This window comes from Danio rerio, chromosome 8 (assembly GCF_049306965.1).
Source record: "Danio rerio strain Tuebingen ecotype United States chromosome 8, GRCz12tu, whole genome shotgun sequence".
NCBI classification, from domain to species: domain Eukaryota; kingdom Metazoa; phylum Chordata; class Actinopteri; order Cypriniformes; family Danionidae; genus Danio; species Danio rerio.
Genome location: NC_133183.1, coordinates 58,614,588 through 58,637,500, shown reverse-complemented (window position 1 = coordinate 58,637,500; position 22,913 = coordinate 58,614,588). Strand labels below are relative to the sequence as shown.

General features: G+C 34.2%; 1 protein-coding gene across 5 annotated transcripts in view; it reads right to left on the bottom strand.

The window, feature by feature from the left end:
• The window catches only part of tp73 (tumor protein p73), an 89,525-nt gene extending 68,007 nt beyond the window's left edge, over positions 1–21,518 (bottom strand). For 2 of the 5 annotated variants that reach the window (XM_068222888.2, XM_005167294.5), the window contains exons 1-3: positions 21,287–21,518; positions 11,543–11,638; positions 8,188–8,332 (exon numbers count right to left, since the gene is read on the bottom strand). In XM_068222888.2, coding sequence (XP_068078989.1) covers positions 8,188–8,332; positions 11,543–11,601 — 204 coding nt within the window. In that variant the 5' untranslated portion in view covers positions 11,602–11,638; positions 21,287–21,518. 5 annotated transcript variants of the gene reach the window in all.
• Positions 21,519–22,913: the final 1,395 nt, after the last annotated feature.

Here is a 22,913-nt window from a genome sequence, read left to right as displayed (position 1 = left end):
ACTAACCACTAAACCACCGTGCCACCGCTAATTTTTTAGATCAATGGAAAAGAGTTTAGTTTGGTTTAGATTGAAGAGTTTACATTTTGTTTTCTGAATTTGGTACTTTCCAAATAACATAACAATGCTTGTTGTTTTGTCCATTTCCAATAATTCAGAGTTGCAATCCATAAATAATTTTTTTTTTATCAATCATATTGATAAATTTATCGTACACTTCAAAAAGTTATAGGGAAACTTGGGACCAAAAGCATTTTGTTGTTTACAGCTCCATTTTACAAAAACAACACAAAGGTGAACAACTTTCCTTAAACTTACTAATAAAATCATTGCATGGGTAATATCAATGTCATATTTTAAAATTAGGTTCTTTTACTTTATTAGGAATGATATATACATTTTGTTTTCTGACCAGATTTTTTATATCTGTCTGCAGGAAACGTTTAAAATACATCTTCCTTAGATGTAAAGATAGCACCCTCTGCTGTACACAGAACAAACTGCTAATATCTGCTGTGGGTTTTACTCTCACTTATTCATAATCACTTTGTTTATTCCTGGTATTAACCAAATGAAGTTAAATAGACTTCATAGATAACAGTAAAATAACAAAAGAGCAAAATATTACTAGTCCTCTGCAAGTTTAATACTGCAAATGCTCTGAATATTCAGAAGAAAGTCTGAATATTATCCTTTTTTAGTTACCAAAGTGTGAGCAGAAAAAATATCAACAGGTAAGCTTTTCAAGGAGTTTCTAGCGGCATATAAGGCCAATATTAGTCACATAACTAATGTCTTAATATATATGAATTGTTTTTCAGAATGGTCTTTCAGACGTGGAAAAAAACACTCTTTAATTTTGTCCAGGCCAGTTTTATTATTTTGCCTGTTTATTGCCTCTGTTGAACCAGCAATATCTGATTTCCATTCGTTTATTTTCAGCAATATTTGATTAATCCTTACTTTTCCAGTTATTTTAGTGACCATTGTAGGTTTTTCAGTTTTGTCCACATCTGTATGTTCAGCTTTAATGCATCATATTTTATATAATTACATTTTTGAATAATCAAGTGCATTTGTGCATCATATCATTCAGTTATATTGTAAGTTTGCTATTTAGCAATTTTAATCCATTTTTGCAAATCATTTACAAAACAAATGCAGTACTAGAAGTGCTGTTTCAATAGTGCAACAGGAAATCCATTTATATGTTTAAGTGATTATTACAAATCAAAATAATAATAATTTAAGAATTCTTAATAACCATTTAAATAAATAATCATTTATCAAATAAAATAGTAGTAAACGAAATTAAATCATACTGATATCAATAATTAATAACAATAATAACATAATTATATAATAATTTATAATAATAAATTAAAAATATTAACAATAAAATCTAATAATAACAATAAAAATAATAATAACAATAACAAAATTTTGTAATAAGTAATCATTTATAATGATACAAATAAATACATAAAATAAAAGTAAATAAAATAAATATTAATAATAATCTTTGATGATAACAACAATAATAACAATATTTTAAATAAATAATGACTTAAATAACAATAACAATGAAATAAATTAAATAAAAGTAAATAAAATGCAATTCATTTGATAAAATATCATAATTTATAATAAAAACAATTTAAATAAATAATAATTCATCAAATAAAATAAAAATACATAAAAACATTATCATTAATAATAATGATAATAAATAACAATTTATAATAAAATAAAATAAAATACTATAATAATAATACTTGATAATAATAACAATACCAATAATATTTTAAATAAATAATATTTTCTAATAATAAAAATAAACAAAATAAAAATATGTAAATGAGTAAATAAAATACAATTCACATGATAAAATATAATAATTTATAAAACAAATAATAAATAATAATTAATTAAATAAAATAAATGTGTAATAATAATAATAATAATAAATAATAATTTATAATAATAAAATAAAATAAATAAAACAAAAGTCAATAAAATAAAATAAAAGTTTATAAAATTAAATAAAACAAGTCAATAAAATAAAATAAGTCAACAAAATTAAATAAAGTAAAAGTAACTAAAACAAAAGTCACAATAAAATAATAAAATAACATAAAAGTAGTTTCAAGCCAGACGGTGAACAAAGAAATGATTTTCCTTTTGTAAAATCAATGAAATCATTGCAAATCTGCTCACCTACCGTGCTGTAGTAATGAGGCAGGTCACCGACACACAGCATTGTAGCGATCCCGCAAGGCAGGCAAAAGACAGGGGAGATTCTCCCACCGGTCTGGTCATGTGACCTCCCCGAAAATACAGGTGACTTGTGCAATTCTCAGTCCTTCACGTCTCACCCCTTCGCTTCAGATGCTCTGAATGAAACCAACTTCTCACAACAACTCCAGTACAAGAAACTGATTTTCTGATTTTCCGCCAGTTCTGCTTGCCCTGTCAGCTTCCAGATGCAGCCAACAACAAATCTCTAGCCCCTCCCTCTTTCTGGCTTCATGACTATTCATTAACTAAAAAAGCAGGTCTAGGCTTGCCTGCTTCTCTTTTGAGCTGTACCATTTTTATTTGCAATAGGGGGGATGGATGGATGGTCAGACTGGGATTTCAAATTTGCTAATTATTTTCTATTCATTCACCATCTTGTTATGCTAGACCTCACAAAAGATAGATTAGCCACTGGCCGGGGCGGTTTAAAAGCCAAAACAAACAAATCAATATATTCTACAACAACACTTGTCCAAGTCTAAGTTGAAGATCTCAGAAAAGGACAGAAAATCCATATTTCCTAGAACAAGATATTTTGCAGGGTTATGAAACCGCCGATGCAGAGACTCAAAAATATAGACATTGCACAAGATATAGATCTCAATAAACATATCAAACAACAAGTATCACCTCTAAATACATTTTTGAATCCACCTTAATGACCCTATCAAACTCCTCAACCTGATTTCACCAAGAAGGAAATAGTCCTGTATTAACATCTATGTTGATCCTGGAACAATATTCCAATCAGCCAATCAGAATGAAGGGATATGTTTACAGTTTATGTTAAGTTTAGACAGTTAGGTTTTTACATGATTGTTTCCCGACTATTATTCTCCTGTCATGGTTGGGTTTAGGGGTAGGGAATAGGTGTGGATTTCATTTTAGAACAAAAATCATGTTCTAGGATCAGCATTGATGTTAATCCAGGATTCCAGGATCAAGTCATTCATTCATTCATTCATTTATTTTCTTGTCAGCTTAGTCCCTTTATTAATCAGGGGTCGCCACAGCGGAATGAATCGCCAACTAACCCAGCACGTTTCTTTTACGTAGCAGATGCCCATCCAGCCAGCACCTATCTCTGAGAAAGATCAACAAACACTCATTCACACACACACAAATGCACTACGGACATTTAAGCCTACCCAATTCACCTGTACTGCATGTCTTTGGACTGGAAACAGAATTGGAACCGGAGCACCCAGATGAAACCCCCGCAAACGCAGGGAGGACATGCAAACTCCACACAGAAACGCCAACTGAGCCAAGGATCGAACCAGCAACCCAGCGACCTTCTTGCTGTGAGGCAACAGCACTACCTACTGCGCCACTGCTTCGCACTGATTCCAGGATCACATCTTACATGGCAAAATCATGACGTGCTATCAAATTTCACAAACCTCAAATATAGTAAAAAAAAATAATAATAATAAAAAATAAATAAATAAATAAATAAATATATATATATATATATATATTAGGGATGTAACGGTATCAGAATTTCACGGTTCGGTAATACCTCGGTATGAATGTCACGGTACGGTATTTATTGAATCATTTACAGGAAAAAAAAACTTTTGAAAATACTCCAAAAAAGTGCCAAAAGTGTCAATGACATACAAATTAGCCATCTATCTGTTAGCTTTGAAACAGGAACTTCAATTTTAATAACAAAAAATTATTAAACCATGTAAAAAAAATAAAGTTTCAATTTAGTATTGTTGAAAACTCATCACATTCAACATTTAATCACTCACTTAGATAGAGATGGGTTTAAAGGAAAATTATCATATAACTATAATCTGGTAAAAGCTGGGATCTCTGGGTATTTACAATGTCCCCTGCAACAGAAAAAACCCCTCTCATTTGGGACTGAGGTTTCTGGGACAAGAGAGATATGACTTGGTCCAGGTTGACAGCAGTGGGTAACGTTGTGCATTGTCTTTCCCCCACTTGAGAAGACAAACCATGAGTGAGATAGAGATCTCTTTGCGGTACAAGTCAATGTCTGCATCAATCTGAACAGTGTGCTGTGTTTCTGCAGTCCCCATGACTGTTATTAGTTGTATTCCCCAACTTGCAGGCACGTGCACACATAGGGCTCAACCTGTGCAGTGCACATGCCCTTTTTAGTCTTGGATAGAAAATGCCCTTCCAAAACGATCAAAGGTGCCCCCGCGACGCGACACAACCTCCGTCCAGTCCAGCCCTTCAGTAGGCGCGCGACAACACCTCTCGAGTATGCGCGCTCAACCCCCCCTCGGCGCTTTACAATACGCGCGCCACAACACAGCTGATCAGAACGCGCGCGACAGCACCGCTATTCAGCACGCGCGCGGCGACAACACCCGCTTTAGGTTCGATCATTTCCATCTTTTTTTCATCTCCGCTACTAGCAGCACACTCCATTTCCACATTACTGGATCTGTAGCGACAACAGACCGCAAAGGATTATGGCCACGCCGGGGCTGATGGGAAATGAAGTTTCAGCTAGCTCCCGTTCGCTTCATTCGCCTGAGCAAATTTTCTCAGAAGACCTATAGTTTTACCGAGTCATGCGACTTCGGTAATATCGAAAAAATTTAATATTGCGGTATGACGGTATTTACAATACCGTTACATCCCTAATATATATATATATATATATATATATATATATATATATATATATATACATACACATACATACATACATACATACATACATACATACATACATACATACAAGATATTGCTGTCCCGGCTGGACCAGTTGTTATTTGTGGAGTTTGCATGTTCTCCTCGTGTTGGTGTAGGTTTCCTCCGGGTGTTCCGGTTTCCCCCACAGTCATGCAGTATAAGTGAATTGAATGAACTAAATTGGCTGTTGTGTATGAGTGTGTGTGTGCATGTGAAAGTGTATGGGTGTTTCCTAGTACTGGGTTGGAGCTGGAAGGGCATCCGCTGTGTAAAACATATGCTGGAATAGTTGTTGGTTCGTTCCGCTGTGGCGACCCTTGATAAATAAAGGGACTATGCTGTAGAAAAATGAATAAATGAACTTGTGTGTGCAGTTCGCTTAATTCGTGCATAAAATTCACTTTACAGCAAACCTGAAATCACGCTTGTTTCGTTGCCAAATAGCGTTGATTTTGTGCTTTACGTGATATGGGAGACTGAAAAATGGACGTGGACTCGTTTGACATTGTTTCTGGGTTTATTAGATCCTTCAGAGGCACAACACGCTTGGAGTTTCACCAACTTCTCCATAAGCTGTGCCTGGATGATGGCCGCTACTTGAGAAAGCTCCCGATTGGTTAACGCAGGGCGATAGCCGAAATAAAACAAATAAAACTTTCTCCAGAAGAAAAAATATTATCAGACATACTGTGAAAATGTCCTTGCTCTGTTAAATATTACATGGGGAAAGTCAGAATTATTCGCCCCCCTATTTATTTTCCCCCTAATTTCTGTTTAACGGAGAGAAGACTTTTTCAGCACTTTTCTAAACATAATAGTTTTAAAAAGGCATCTCTGATTTAAGCAATTTGGAGCAACTGATTTATTTTTTCTTTGCCATGATGACAGTAAATAATATTTGACTAAATATTTTTCAAGACACTTCTATACAGCTTTAAGTGACGTTTAATGGTTTAACTAGGATAATTACGTTAACTAGGCAGGTTAGCGTAATTAGGCAAGTTATTGTATAACGATGGTTTGTACTGTAGACTGTAAAAAAAGAATGCTTAAAGGGGCTAATGATATTGTCCTTAAAATGTTTAAAAAATTAATAACTGCTTTTATTCTAGCCGAAATAAAACAAATAAGACTTTCACCAGAGGAAAAAATATTATCAGACATCCCAGCCTGATCTCACGAGAAAACGTAAGTACGTTTTGCCAGTTTAGTGGCTAATTCGTACGAATTGTAAACGATTGTACGAATTTTTACGATTTTAAATAGGAGGTGTGGCACCTAACCCCACCCCAACGCTCAACCGTCATTGGGGGATTAGCAAATCGTACTAAATTGTACGAATTAGATCGTACGAATTCATACGAATTAGCTACTAATTCAAAAAGTTACGAATTGCCGTGAGATTGTGTTGGACATACTGTGAAAAATTTCTTTTCTCTGTTAAACAATATACTAACAACCAATATTGATTCAGGATTTTAAAAAGTTTTGATTCAGAATTTGTTTTTACTGATGTCACTCTGTTGTGTGCACGTGAACGCACTATATATATAAACTATATGTTTATAAACCTTTAACTTCTTTTATTTCCGCAAGTTGCCAAATATTTGTATGAATATTGTATTTGTATTTGTACATGTAACTTGATTTGCTAAAACATCATGTTTTAATGTGTATATATATATATATATATATATATATATATATATATATATATATATATATATATAAATTGTCAATAAAAACTACAAAAAACACACAAAAAATTTACTTAAATAAAAACTTAATCAAATGATTATTAAGGGGTACAATCATGTTTTAGGAATACTGAAACAATACTGTCCTTATTACTTCATCAAATGATTAAATAAGAAAACTGAAATAATTTTTGAGTATTACACATAGCTTCATTTGTTTTACTATATTAATCTATGCACATTTAACAGTTCAATCTTTAATAAACACTTACTATTATCCATCATTATGAGAATTGAAGTCTAAGTATTTAAATAATGGTAAACAACTCCAAATAAAGTAATCAACTTTCTTTCACTGTGTGAAAAAATACTTTTAAATTGATTTATTTTGAGTGTATGTGGTGATCGAGCATGTCCACTGATCTCTCCTGCTAGTGTTTCCCGGCTGGTGTGGCCCATATGGGAGGCAGGAGCAGGTGTCATTGTTCCTGCCTTGGCTTTTCTCTCTAATTAAAGTCTCACACACAGCCTGAAGGGAGGGAAAAACCAGCACACAAGAGGGAAACTAGGGATTGAGGAGGGAATCCGGATGGATAAGGAGGGAAATCCAGAAACCAGTTTGGTACTATACACTGAAAAAAAAAAAAAGATTCATTGCATTTACTCTTTAAGGGTAAGTGGTTGCAAACAATTTTTATGAGCTGAATTTAAACAAACAAATTAAGTTGAACATACTAAAATTAATGTGTTTGTTTAAATTCAGCCCATATAAATTGTAAGCAAACACTTACCTTAAAAATATTTTACCTTACGAAAATCCAATGAATATTTTTTTCAGGGCAGGTTGATTTATTTAAAGTTTTTAAATAAAACTTTTATTTAAAGTTTTTTTTATTTAATATTTATTATAGAATTATTACATGATATTACTTTATTCTAACCAGCCCTGGGCAAAAATGAATCACATTCAAAATCAAAGTTTGTTTTGACATCATTTAACTGTATGTACAGTTTACTTTTGTGTAAATATAAATACACATGTATGCTTATATGTGAGAAAATTTTATTTATAGATATAAAATTCAGTTATTCATTCATTTTCCTCCGTCTGCCAAATGTTGATGTTTGTCATAAGTTGCTGGGAAGATAAAAAATAAACAAAACACAATATATACACTATAACAAATATCCGTAAGTTACTAGTTTCAACATCAAAAGTTGACAAAGCAGAGATTAACATCCCATAATGCAATTCACAACCGAAAAACTAAATGGAAACGGACTGTTAATTAACAGATAATTTTACATAAATAAAAATTGGGGGCTGTCCCAATAAACTAGACACGATGTCATGGAAACTGTAAAGCGATGCATTCTAAATAACAGTCGCAATAAAAAAAGTCACGTCAGCGTAAGTATTTAAAACTTACTTGCGAAAGGATTTAAGATATGTTGTTTTCAAAGTTATTTAAAGCATGTGTGTGTGGTTTTTTCCCCAGCGTACTCTTACCATGACGTTGTCGTTCATGTCCCTCATGTCTCTCATGTGGTAGACGTCCATGCAGACCTCAGCGCGGTTGCCGGGCAGGCTGCTGGAAGCTCTGTCCCCTGAGTGTCCCGCCTGAGGAAGCTCGAAATACGTGCTGTCGGGTTCACTGGAACAACACGAAGACATGCTGCGTCAATCACTGCTAGATCATCAAAATTTGAAACAATTCAATCGTTAAAAGCTTTGTAAGACAACCGTAAACCTTGTTATTCAGACCACAAGCTGCTCTCTATCATGTCTTTTTGCAAATTGCTAATATGAAAATGATGAGCCACATGGGGCAGATATATAGGTTTGTATAGAGCAGGGATTCCCAAACTTGTTTATTCCGGGACCCACCTAGGCAAGTAATTCAATCTCAAGACCCACCATAATATTTTATCATGGAAAAATGGGGAAAAAAAAAATGTATCCATTCAAAGCAGTCAAAATGGTGTGCGGCTTTTTGGATTTTGCGATTTGATATGCACAAAATGAGGCTCGAAGTGCTTTTTGTGGAATGCTGGCTGTAACTCTGATCATTTTTTTTTGTTGTTGAAAAAGATACTCTTGTTTTTTCAGAAGAGAATATGATCAACCTTTGATCAAGCCCCTGGATTATGATCAAGCCCCGTCACATCGCAGTAAATTCCACTGCTAGTGTACAGTCATAAGAAATTAAATCGCTTTTTGATCGACTACTACAAGCTGGGAAAACGTCAGATAAATATGCCGATGCAATTAACGTTATTGCCGAATAGATCTAATATTTACACATTTGCTTGAGGAAGGAATGATGGGGGTAGTTACATTACTATTACTATTTTCCATAACATCTATGCCCTTCCATAACATTAGCTGACGTTTAAACTAACAGATAGCGCTATAGCTATTTATTGATTAGCAATCTGTCAACGTTGGGATGTAAAAAATATGGGACAACAAATAGCTTCAAATAGAATACATAGCAAACATTAGAAAATATTGACAATAAAATAAAAGGGTTAAGCCTATTAATATCAATGGCCTATCCAGAAAAAAATAAAGCTATAAAATCTATTTCACTTTTAATTGTATTTGCATACTGATTAAAGTTAGTTATTTAGTGAAGAGCCGCAAAGAGGTGTTAATGTAAGAATGCACAGATCTACAATGAAGCATTCGACTACTTTAATAACTGTTTGTGCTCATTTAAGAGAAAATTAGTAGTGTTTAAAATAAAACACGCAGGATGGAGCAAAAAAAAAAGAAAAAGAAAAAAAAAACACTTTTCCGATGGTCCCTTACTGAGAGCTCCGCTCTGCGCGAGCTCTACCGGCTAAACGAAGATTGCAAGAGCTCAAACGGAGCAGTGCTCGTAATGTCGAGCTTCAAGAGTTCACACTTAGCTGATGATTGATTATAAGCAAGTTTGGCATGCTGTCCCGTGAGAGAGCCCTGAGCTCGAAGGTTCCCCCTTGATAAGAGCTGATGACTAAAAATTGAATGCTATTAAAATATATACTGCATTATGAGATTTCCTGTATTGCAAAATTTAGATTTATCAATTTACTTGTTGTGCATGTTTTTGGAATGTGGGAGGAAACCGGAGGACCCGGGGAAAACCCACGCAAGCATGAGAAGAACATGCAAACTACGCACAGAAACGACCACCGGCCTGTTAAAGGACTAGAACCGGTGACGTTCTTGCTGTGAGGCGACAGTGCTAGTCACTGGGCCACCGTGCTGCCCTATGGAGGGAAAGGTGAAAAGGTAGGGGTGGAAGGGGGGATTCTTCAAGTCGAAGATGACTGTAGTGAAAAAACCCTGGCTCTTTATAGTGGGTTAGGAATGGCCTGATTGGTGGATCATGCATGCAAATGCAGAACCAGCCGTGTGATCATAATCACATGCTCCTCTCGAAATAGGTTATGAATAAACTTCATGAAAAAAAGAAAAAGACAGCTGTGAAACATAACCAGCTTAGTCTTTTTGTAGAAAACACACTTTAGATATTTTTAGGGTAAGAGGCTTTTAAGTTATTGCCGTCAACCGTACTGGTTTTGATTCACCGCAATGTAAATATAGCTGCAGCTATGTGATGTTCCGCGACCCACCTTTGTTCACTGTGCGACCCACTAGTGGGTCACGACCCACAGTTTGAAAACCCCTGGTATAGAGAGTTACATGTGAGCAATTCCAGCGTTACGGATGTGACAATTGCAGTAAAAAATTAAAAATAACTTCACATAGAAAGTAGATGCTAGCATCATACTGAAAAATCTGCTTATATTTCCCAAAACTACTGACCACAGACTTATAGGATCAGAAAAAGATCCATTAATGTGTGCGAGGGCTGATTGTTGATTGATTTGTTGATTGATTAACTAAATTGTCCGTAGTGTATGTGTGTGAATGAGAGTGTATGGATGTTTCCCAGTAACGGGTTGAAGCTGGAAGCGCAGCGTAAAACATATGGCAGAATAGTTGGTGGTTCATTGTGCTGTGGCGACTTCTGATAAATAAAGGGACTCAGCCGAAGCAAAATGAATGACTAAATGAATAAATTAAATGAATAAATGATTCACTTCAGCAGCATTTACATACTTTAAAATTCACAGTTTTTTTTTTGTTCGATTCTGATATTTTTACGAAGGGATGTGTTCATACTGGATATATGCAACATGTCTGGCTATTTGTTGCATTTTTTTAATTATGGAGTGATTAAAAAAAAAAAAAACATTTGCAAACCCCCCTTTTGTGCAATACAGCAATATTTTCAAGCAATTTGAACGCATTACCACCAGTTCTCATTATCGTAGTGAAAAATGAATTGTTGCGTTCCTTTTATAATTACTATATATTTATTCAATTACATTAATGGATGGAATATTGAAGTATAAATGCATGAATTGGTTCAAATTATTTACATTATTATTGTTATATTTGTGAAACCAAATTTGCAAACTCAATTAAAGGGATAGTTCAGCCCAAAATTAAAATGTACGTATTATTACTCTCCCTTTACTTGTTCCAAACCTGTTTAAGTTTGTTTGTTTAAGTATATTTTGAAGAAAGCTGAAAACCTGTAATCATTGACTTTCATAGTAATGTACTATGTAAGTCAATGGTTACATAGTACACAAGCACTATGTAAGTCAATGGTTACAGGTTTTCAGTATTTTTCAGGATATCATCTTTTGTGTTCAACAGAATAAAAAAGCAGTTTGGACAAGTGAGGGGAATAAATTGTTTTGGGTGAACTATCCCTTAAAATGAATTAACTAGAATGCAATAAATAGTGCAAATTAAACGTGACACGACAAAAAAAGTATTTAATGAGTGTGAATGAACTCACAGGGTACTCCACAAGTGCTCAAAGGTTGGACCCTCATCAGCGGTGGACGACTGGGACATCTTGGATGTTGGACAATCCACCGCAGGGCAGATCACACTGAAAATCACAGCAAAGCAAGATTTACTAGAGCACATTCATGACAAAGCAATGTGCTTTAAGAAAGCATGGTAAAGACCCCATGCAGTCAGTCAAAATTTGGGCTACATAAGCCAGAGCCCAACTATTAAACAACACTTGTTTACCAAGTCGATGCAGGAGTGCTACTGTGGTGCCTCAAGCGAATTCTTATATTGTGGATACCTGTTATTATCGTTATTATTATTTTATTTTTGTAGATTTAACTGGAGTGTATTTTTGCAGATTTTATTTTCCTGTTTGCTGTTTCTTTGGTACATTTAGATTTTTCTTTATTTTGCACATGTGGATGAACTTTTTGGCACTGTAAATAAACATGACCTTGCATGACAGTGCTTTGCGAGTAAGCCAGCTTTTTTTCCCCTTACGAACTCAAATTTCTCCCCCTGGAGACGAGCTGGTGGGCTTGTTTTCATCACAGTATATGATGTAAAAAAATAAAGGGTTGAAACTATATGAGGGTAAATAAATGATTAACGGAATTAACGGTAAAGTATGATGAGATCCTGGACTAACATCTACAGTATGTTAATCCTGGAACATCGTTTTTGTTGGAAAATGTAATCCAAACCTATTCTCAATACCTAAACCCAACCATAACTGTAAATTTGTAAATTATTCCCAAAATCAGAGGAGAATAATAGTTAGATAACACTCATGTGGAAGTGCATAAACCTAACCGCAAGTTTAAAATTAACATAAACTGTAAACATATCCCTTCATTCTGATTGGCTGATTGGAATGTTGTTCCAGGATCAACATACTGTAGATGTTAATACAGGACCCTTTCCTACTTGGTGAAATCAGGTTAAGGAATTACAGAGTGGAAAATGTTAGAAACCCTGTAACCATTGACTTGCATAGTATTTGTGATTCTTGCTATGAAAGTTAAGGGTCATCGAGATTCAACTGCAGGCAAAAATCTTTTTTTTCCAGTCATTGTAAAGAAAACATCCACAATACATTTTTAAGGGTGCTTTCACACCTGTGAATCGATTCAGTTGTTCCGAAACAGAGATTACAATTGTTACATTGTTGCTCTTTGCTCTTGGAGCGGTTCACTTTCACACTGCAAAGTTTCTAATCGGACCAAAAGAGCTGAAACAAGTCACGTGCGAGTAAACTCTCCTTACATTGGTCAGAGTGTCAGGGTTTGTTTGCAGCGTCCCGCTCAGCTGTCAGGAGAGGTGGTGGTTTGGTGGTGATTGACAGGGTGCGCGCGCGACGTGTCTGAGGAGAGATGCGGTGGGGAGGGGTGAGAAGTGTGCGCGACGATGCCTATTTAAGGACCGGGAGGGAGACGCGAGATTACCGGGAGATCATCACTCGTTTGCGGGCATCCGGAGACTCGCGAAACTTCCCGCCCTACTCATAATTCTCTCTTCATATAGCCGTATGCTTATTACATATCCATAAAACACTGTGATATAACCGCGCTCGGATCAGATCGCTGTCTCACTGCAATCGAACCGCTCCAGAGTTCGTTTCAATCGAGCCGAGACCACCTCATTCAAGCGATCTCAGAGCGATTACTTTGGCACGGAAAAGAGCGCGATTGCCCTGTTCACATATGCCAAACGAACCGCGCTAACTGGGCAAACGAGACACATTCCGAAACAAAAGTGTAGGTGTGAAAGCACCCTAAGTGACATTATTTGTCTTCTGCTTTGACTCCTGCTTACATCTACACTTCAGCAGCATTTCGTCACCTTAGAATTATAAGGTTCTATCTGACATTTTTGTCAAAGTTGTGTTATTCATATATTCTTATTAAATGACAACTTATTTACATTATGGGCTGTTTTTTTATAAGTTGTTTACATTTTTAAGACTTTTATTTTAAAAAACAAATGTTACACACACACACTGTTTGCTATGGAATGCAAAAACTTTGAAGCTCAATATCTCAAAATCATTCAGAACGCAGATAGAACCTGATAATTCCAAGGTGGAGATCTACATACACTAAACTTTACAGTTTTATTAATATTCAGACATTTTTACAGTGGGATGTGTTTACATAGAATTTGCCTGATTATAGGCAACATTTCTGGCAATTTGTAGTATTGTCTAAATTATGGAGTGATAAAAAAGGATGCTTAAAACCCCTTTTCTAATGTAAAAAAAAAAAAAAAATCTGACATCATCCAGCGTACAGATTTCTATGCTAGAAATGTATGCAAATGAACATTTATTTATCAAAACAGTGCCTCATTTACATAATAAAACATGGCATTTAAGAAACATATTCATTCATTCATTTTCCTTCTGCTTAATCTCTTATTTATCAGGGGTTGCCAGAGCGGAATGAACTGCCAACTACGGATGCCCTTTTAGCCGCAGCCCAGTACTGGGAAACACCCATACACTCTCACATGCACACACACTCATACAATATGGCCAATTTAGTTTCTTTAATTCACCTATACTGCATGTGTTTGGACTGTTGGGGAAACCGGAGCACCCGGTGGAAACCCACGCCAACATGGGGAGAACATGCAAACTCCACACAGAAATTCCAACTGATCCAGCTGGGGCTCGATCCAGCAACCTTCTTGCTGTGAGGCAACAGTGCTAACCACTGAGCCATTATGAACTGAATTTAGAAATAGTTTTGAAACGAATATTTGCACTTAACAAAAGAAATTAATTATTTATAGACTAATTAATGTCTGTGCGTAAAGGTTTCCCTATCCAAGAGCGAATGTGAAAGTAGTTCCATTATCTCTCATTCTCACGCAGTAGATGCTCTGTTTATCAGTTTTCTGTTAAAAAACTGTTAACTTTTAGCTTGTGAAATGCTCATTTTTTCCACTTAGACTTACTTTACGTCCTGTAAATAGCAAATGCGCTTGGCGCGAAACAGCTGGCTCTTTAAGGGAATGGGAGATGAGACTCTAATTGGTTTATTCTCAAAACACACCTATAACTCATTAAGAAAATAAGCTCAACCCTTTCAGACCATGCGCTACGGCGCAAAGCGGATTTTCCCGTCCTTAAATTAGCAAAAATGCGTCCTGACATGCCCTGAAAGCGTTTGCGCCCTGCGTTTTGCGCTCTGCGCATGGACCGTCAAAATAGAGCCCAAAAGTTTGATTTGATTTAACTTAAAATTTTAAGGCAACCAGGATTTTTTTAACAGTGTAATAGTACTAATAAAAACATGAATAAAAAATTGTTCATTTAAAAATTGCTAATTTACAGATATTTTTACAGTTTAGTTTGAACAGTTTAAAAAATGCCGGCTTCCACACAATCGATTTGTGTTGGGACAATATGAAGGAATTAAGTTTACAAGTTTTAGTAGATTGATCATAAAACAATTAAGTTGTTCTCCTAAAAAAAATCAATAATTGTGTTGTTTCAGTTGATTTTAAATGAGTAGTTTGAACAAACAACAAACATTATTGTTTTGATTGTACACTGTAAAAAATGCAGGGATCCACACAATTCATTCATGTTGTTCCAACACAAATTGATTAAGTTGACTTAACACTTTTACCAAATTTATGTGGATTGAACATTAAAAAAATTAAGTTGTCTCAATGAAATCTCAAGAATTGTGTTGTTTCAGCTTATTTTAAATAAGTAGTTTGAACAAATAAAAAATATATATTGTTTGAGTGTACTCTAAAATAGTAGTAGTAATAATAATAATAATAATATTAATAAACATCATCATAATAATCATAATAATAATAATATTATTGTGTGTAAAAAAATGAACCCACACAGGCATCAATTTAAAAGTAATTTCCACCCTGCTGGCCAATGCATCTCTCCATCCCTGCAGATTTTGAGGCTGGATGTGCAGATTCAGAATAAAAGATGCCAGATTGACTTGCCCAAACCTGCCTTTAACTGATTCACTGCAACTGCCCTACAGACCACACTTCCTCCATCACATTACTCACAGGAAACCAGCGCTACACAAGAGGAACAAGCCAACAAATCGAAAGCGAGCCTGCAGCAGTTGAAGAGACTAAAATTACTCTCACAACCCATACAACTTCTCAGTTTTCACATCATTAAATCAGCTTTGAAAGCAGATTATTAATATATAATAACAATGTGGTTGTGATTTAAAATCAAAGGATATAATATACCCTATTTACTTAACTTACACTGTAAAAATGCTGGGTTCCTCACAATCAATTTGTGTTGGGACAACATAAAGGAATTAAGTTAACATGTTAGTTTTTACAAATTTAAGTAGATTGAACTTAAAACAATTAAGTTGTCTTAAACTTCATGATGTGTTGTTTCAGCTCATTTTAAACAAATAGTTTAAACAAGCAGCAAATGTAGTTTTTTTATTGTATTTATCTCATTATCATATTGTGGAAAATTTATTCATTTATTCGTTTTCCTTCGGCTTAGTCCCTTTATTCATCAGGGGTTGCCACAGCGGAATGAACTGCATATGTTTTACACGGCGGATGCCCTTCCAGCTGCAACCCAGTACTGGGAAACACCTATACACTCTCACATTCACACACTATGGCCAGTTTCATTCATTCATTTCCTTTTCGGTTTAGTCCCTTTATTAATCAGGGGTCGCCACAGCGGAATGAACTGCCAACTTATCCAGCATATGTTTTACACTGCAGACACCCTTCCAGCCATAACCCAATACCCATACACTCTTGCATTCACAAATATACACTACAGCCAATTTAGTTTATTCAATTCACCTATAGTGCATGACTTTAGACTGTGAGGGAAACTGGAGCACCCACGAGGAAACCCACGCCAACACAGGGAGAACATACAAACTCCACACAGAAATGCCAACTGGCCCAGCTGGGACTCGAACCAGCAACCTTCTTGCTTTGAGAAGACTGTGCTAACCACTGAGCCCCCATGCCGCACATTGTGAAAAATATCTAGCTAAATTAACATTTTTATTTCGCTCGCATTCATGTAAATTAGGTCAGATTGCAGAAACTATCAATCACATTGATTTTCGTAGGTTATTATACAGGGGTTAAAAAATCATGCAAGTATGTTGGGTTGTTCGGTAAAATATCAACAGTACAATAATGCCTTTAAAGGGCCATGACACCCCCCTCTTTCGGTTAGAGTCTACTTCAGAATTTTTTCAAAAGATGCATGATTAATGGGCGTGGAGCTCCGCGAGCATCGGGCAGGAGTGGGCGTGGCCAGCAGGGGAGAAGGGGAGCGAATAACTGCTGTTGTCAGTTAGCTCACAAAATGAGACACAAAGAGGAGACGCATGAGTTTATATTTTACAAAGTTAAAATGCAAAGAAATGAACAGTGATTTAATGCCCTGCTACATTTGTTATTTGTAATTTCATATACAGACAACAACAATTTATATCATTATAAAGATAATCGTGTTCATGTAAACGCTATAAATGAGGACTTCTCCCTCAATCCCCGTATCCAGCAGACTCAGTGCAGCAGTTCTCCTGACCCGTCTATTTTAACCATTAACCCTGCTGGTAATCTGGAGGATTTAGGCAAACACAGCAGCACGGCGATGTGTCTGAATGTGAACGAACTCCTGATGAAAGACAGCGTCCGCCATTCTCTAACTCTCGTGCTGCTCTCCCGACAAAAATGCTAGCAGCACACATACAGCTTTGCTGTATGATCGGCCCTGACAGGATCGCGGGGGAAAACATGCAACAAACTCCGTGGATGATGGAAACAAATGCAGCCTTCATGAACAGCTAAATACTGTGTGCCGTGGTTTCCGTGTCTCTCAGCTCGGCTTGACACTGGCAGGTCTGGCAGGTCTCATGAATAATTAAGCAGCCGGCTCTTCTCATAGGATAAGAAAACTCCGCTATGAATAATAATGAGAAACCGACGTGTCATCATTGCACTTGCAGTTCTGCGCTACGTCGCCGATTTTGATCCCGCCCCAAAAATCATTTTAAACCCGGAAGCTGAAATTAGCTGACAAAAGCTCAAAATTATCCAGTTTTCCCCACAATTAAAGCTGACAGGTGCTAACATTGTCTTAACTGATGCTCAACACACACACATCTGTTAATACAAAAAAAAAAGTTCTCCGGGGTGTCCTGAACCTTTAAAAAGCCTTACTGCAAAAAAATATAAAAGATAACCTAAACTGTACTTGGTTCAAAATCTAGATATTCCTTCCAACATACATGAAGCACTTTGTTTTAGAACTGTCTGCTTAAAAGTTAAAATTTTTTGAGTGAAAATAAATGGAAATAATGTCCAATAATAATCATCATTCAGCAAAACTAATATATATTAGTAAAAATAAAATGTAAAAACATATTGGAGCCAGTACTTTTAAAAATATTTAAGCTAGTGATTAGTGATCTGCAGCAAGCGAATCATAAAATATAAATCGAGTTTGATCAAGTGATTTAAATATGCATTGAAAGTTTTTGGTATATCAGCTATTTTTAAATATAATTTTATTTTTATTATTTGGTATCAACAAAGATGATCATTAATATTGCTACAGTTCTTCCCTAAAAGAAAACAGAAAATCAGCCTTTTGGTTAAAAGCGTCATTGAAATATCAATTTCATTTTATTTCACCAAAAATAAATATTCAAATTTAAAAAAATACAAAAATTGAATCACCAAAACAGCTGTTATTAACATATCTATACTGGATATTTTATTGAGATATTTTTATTGCCTTATTTTTTGCTAGCATGCCCGTCTTGTTAAGACGGGTAATGTAAAATATGTTATTTTAAATGTATTATTATTATTAAATGTATTATTATTATTATTATTATTATTGATGATAATAATAATAATAATAATAATAATAATAATAATAAATAATAATCCTTTTACTACCCCACCAAGAAAAAAACCTTTGATTTGCATTACTTAACACCTAATGCCGCTAACACACTCAATGCATTTTTTTCAACACATCCCATAATTTCTAAAATATAAACCTCTACCAAATGGTTGATGTCAGTTTATGGTAAAAGTACCAAAATAAATACATATGAAAAATATTTATTTAAAAAAATGATCAAAATAATATTATTTTGAACATTAGATCATCTTTATTTTTTGAAGTATGCTATTTAAATAATTCAGATTCTCATTTAACATGATTTTCCTGTTTCCAGGGATACTACTAATAATAATAATAATAAGCCACCAAGAAAAAAATATTTGGATTGCATTTCTTAACACTTAATGCCGTTATTTATCCACTCAATGCATTATTTTCAACACATCCTATAATTTCTAAAATATCAGCCTCTACCAAATGGTTGATATGTCAGTATAAGGTAAAAATGTAAGTGTAAGACCAATTTATTTTAAAAAATTATCAAAACAAAACATTTTTGAACACTAAATAATCTTTATTTTTTATGTATGCTATTTAAATAATTCAGATTCTCATTCAACATGCTTTCTTGTTTGTTTGTTTTTACAATAAAATCTATATCAAGCGCAGAAGCGCAACAGGATTATGTTTGTTTGATTTTTTTTTTTTTTTGTGAACCAACAATGCTGTGTGTGTAAACCAGTATTTAAAACAGTGAAAACAAGGTCAACCATTTAGAGCGGGCGGTCAAAGGGATAATAATAATAATAATAATAATAATAATAATAATAATAATAATAAAGAAAAAGGATAAAGTCATTTCTCTTATAAGTGCCTTCATGCGGAGCACACATTTGCTGTTGCGCAGCGCGCGTCGCGTCTGTTCCCTCGGTAACAACGCATGAAAAGATGGCCTTCATTGAAAAATGCAACAAAATAAAAAGCTTTACTAAATTAAAACTCATTAAGCACAAGAAAACACCATATTATAATCACAAATAAATAATAATATTATCATATTGTAGGCTACAAAGCACATTTTGCTCCAACATATGGTTCTAGCCTCCTAATTTTGGATAGAAACTTTACAAAATAAAAAGTTGCTAAATAAAAAAGGGTTACTGATAACAAAATTTAATAACTGAACCTCATAAATGTCAAGTCCGAAGTGTAGTTTCACGAGCGAGGAAATATGTCGTGTTTACTAATTTTGACCTGTATTCCCGTGGTAGATGCCACCTCGAGAGAAGTTAAGGCTCTGCCAGCAATTATACACACTCAACAGGGATTCAAGCGGAGAATTGAATTATCACTTGACAAAGGCTTTGTGTTTTAAAACGAATGAAGCAGTTTCTTACCGACGTTCACGTCGAAATGCCCCCAAAAAAGATCAGGCATGGCAGAAACACTGAGAGGAAATTCACCTGTTAATGCGTCACGGACAATAAAAGCGCTAAATCCTTCCTCTGTACAGTTCAGGTTCAGACCAAAATATAACTTTGGCATATGTCCAAATAAAAAAGACAATACATATTATTATTACAGAATTATAGAATATTATTTATTACTAAAAACTCCATCGAGAGACCAAAACTCCATTGAGCGCAGTGTTAAACTAACGCAGCAGCCTTGACAACGAATTACACAAAAGCCGCCCGTCACACACCTCTGCCTTCATTTGACATTATACAAATAATAAATAGTCATGCTAAATTATATTAAATAAATAATTAAATTATATATACATTAAATAGTATTAAATGCAGTACATATAATTATACAGACCATTAAATTTGTATGTATAGCCTAATATATATTTTATTTTCACGGATTTCATTCATCTTTATTTTTTACTTTAAAAGCTAATTAAAAGGGTTAATTTAAAAGGTTTAACATATTAATAGAAGCCTATAATTGTTTTTGCAGATGAATTCTACGTATGTAACATTTATTTAATGTAAGTGAAAAAGAGCTTAATATTTTTAAAATAGTCTATAAAATAATAATGTAGCCTAACATATCATAATATATCATAATATAATAATCTATAATAATATAATATAATATATTATAATATGTAAATGTATAGTATAATATAATATAACATCATATAATATAATATAATAATCTACAATATAATAATTTATAATATAATATAATGATCTACAATATAATAATATAATATAATATAATATAATATAATATAATATAATATAATATAATAAAGAGAAAAAAATACACGCGGTAGACTGGCGTTTAATGAATAATAGTGTCAAGTACTGGGGAAAAAACCTAGCGCCTTCCTCAGAACTTCGTGTGTCTTATCGAGCATAAGGTTTAGTCTACTGTACATGTTGACAGACAATTATCATAGTGAACTCTGACCGCTGCATCAATTTTGTAGGACACTCATCGATTTTTTTAACTGTTAAGTTAGTCAAAAATGAACAGATTAAATCGCAACAGTGCACTTAATGTTTTGTAAATTATATATGCAATGTTAAAAATTAATTTGTTAAATAAAAACGAACCCTAATTTTGTTACTTATTAAATCGTGTACACATTTATTAACCTTTATAAATGTACATATTTAGAATTTTTTACCTAAGTGTTGATGTTTACGGTGTGTATTAATAATAAACTGTCATACTGAATGATGAAAACACGACCACTTAAAGTGGGTGGGTTTAAATGCTAAACGTTTACCTCAGCACTGTCGATAATAAATAAATCAAATTAACTCTCTTCTTTTAAAAAAAAAAGCAGAGTTTAAACAAACTATTTATTTTATATTTACTTACCAAAGAAGTGATATTCCTGGCTTGGACCAAACTATGGTGATGTTTTCTGGATCCCAAAATCCTTGACCTGCTGCTGACCCGCGGAAACTACAGCCCTGTCATGAACTGCGGATTAAGCCGTTGAACATCATAACCACGCTGAATTACTATTTTTGTTTTAGGTTATATAGGTTATGAGAGAGCGGGAGATGAGGCTGATTATGCAGGTATAGGGTAAATAGGCTCACGGAGTGAGTGCTCTTGGCTGTGGAGGGTTGGGTTGGGGGAATTGGTGGGGGACGGGAGGAGGCGTTTTTTAGCCGCCGTTTGGGCGCACACGAGCGGGAAACACTAATCCCATATCAAGAGGTCGTGAAAATGCGATTAAAGCTTGACTTTGACATTCTCACCCATCAGGTATTCATGCGTAAGGCGTGACGGACTGTTTTATAGACTAGAAATATGTTAAAAGTCTCCAACAATAGCGTTTATAATCGATTATTTAAATAACCTTGCTCGTTTTACAACATAAAGACGTTTTGGGGTTTAATTAGACGTGTTATAAAATAATTTTACATTTTAAAATGTTATACTTTGATTTCTAAGTCATTTTTTGTTACATTTTAAGGCATACTAGAATTAGACGGTGAAACTTCATCTCCCATAATTCCCCTGTGACACTGACAAATAAGCACAGCGCTGATTGGCCATGTGCAAAACACAAACGGGCGTTTCGTGAAACGTAACTTCCGAAACAATAATCCGGGATTCGGTTGAGACCTCAAAAAAGCTTCGTTGGTTCTGATGAGTGCGGCTTTGTTTTGTCCTGCGAAGGGCTTAAAAACGGGCCGGTTAACTCGTCGGATTAACACATAATTCATTTAAAAAGGTAAGATGTTAACACACCATCTATGTAACGTTAACTTTAGTAAATGTTATGCACATTGCAGAGTACGGAGCGCTTACCTTTTCCTAAAAGCTGAAGAAATAAATTAAAATGTTGTCGTTTTTAAAGACTAAATCATATTACAAAGTAGTCATAATATTACCTGAATGAGACTTAACTTTACGAATTTGGAAACTTGCTTTTGAGAGCATGTCTATGTCATATTTTACCACAAAATTATAACTTTTAAGTAACGTTAGCTAGCTTATGTATAATATAAAAATCGTAATAACATATAATAATAGTGACGTTATTATAAAACTGATGAATAATAAAGCTGATTTATTGGCTCTATGCTGTTTTATCGCGTTTATAATAAACATTCAAGAGAATATTCAAACACAAAGAGAATGTCAATAGATTACTATAATACAATAATGTAGCACATCTTAGTCATTTGCAAGTAATTAAATAAGATTACCTTTTTACAATCTTATATATATATATATATATATATATATATATATATATATATATATATATATATATATATATATATTCATACACATACATGTCATATTTTGAAAAAGCAAGAAATGTAGGCAAGTAAATATACTAAAACAAAAAAAAAAACAATAATTTTCTGTTTCACGACTTGAACTGTTACATGAACTATACAAATTCTGCTGTAGTTTTAACAATTGTTTTTAAATAACTGCAGTAAGATAATCACACTAATTTTGAGATGATTCGTTTATCCTT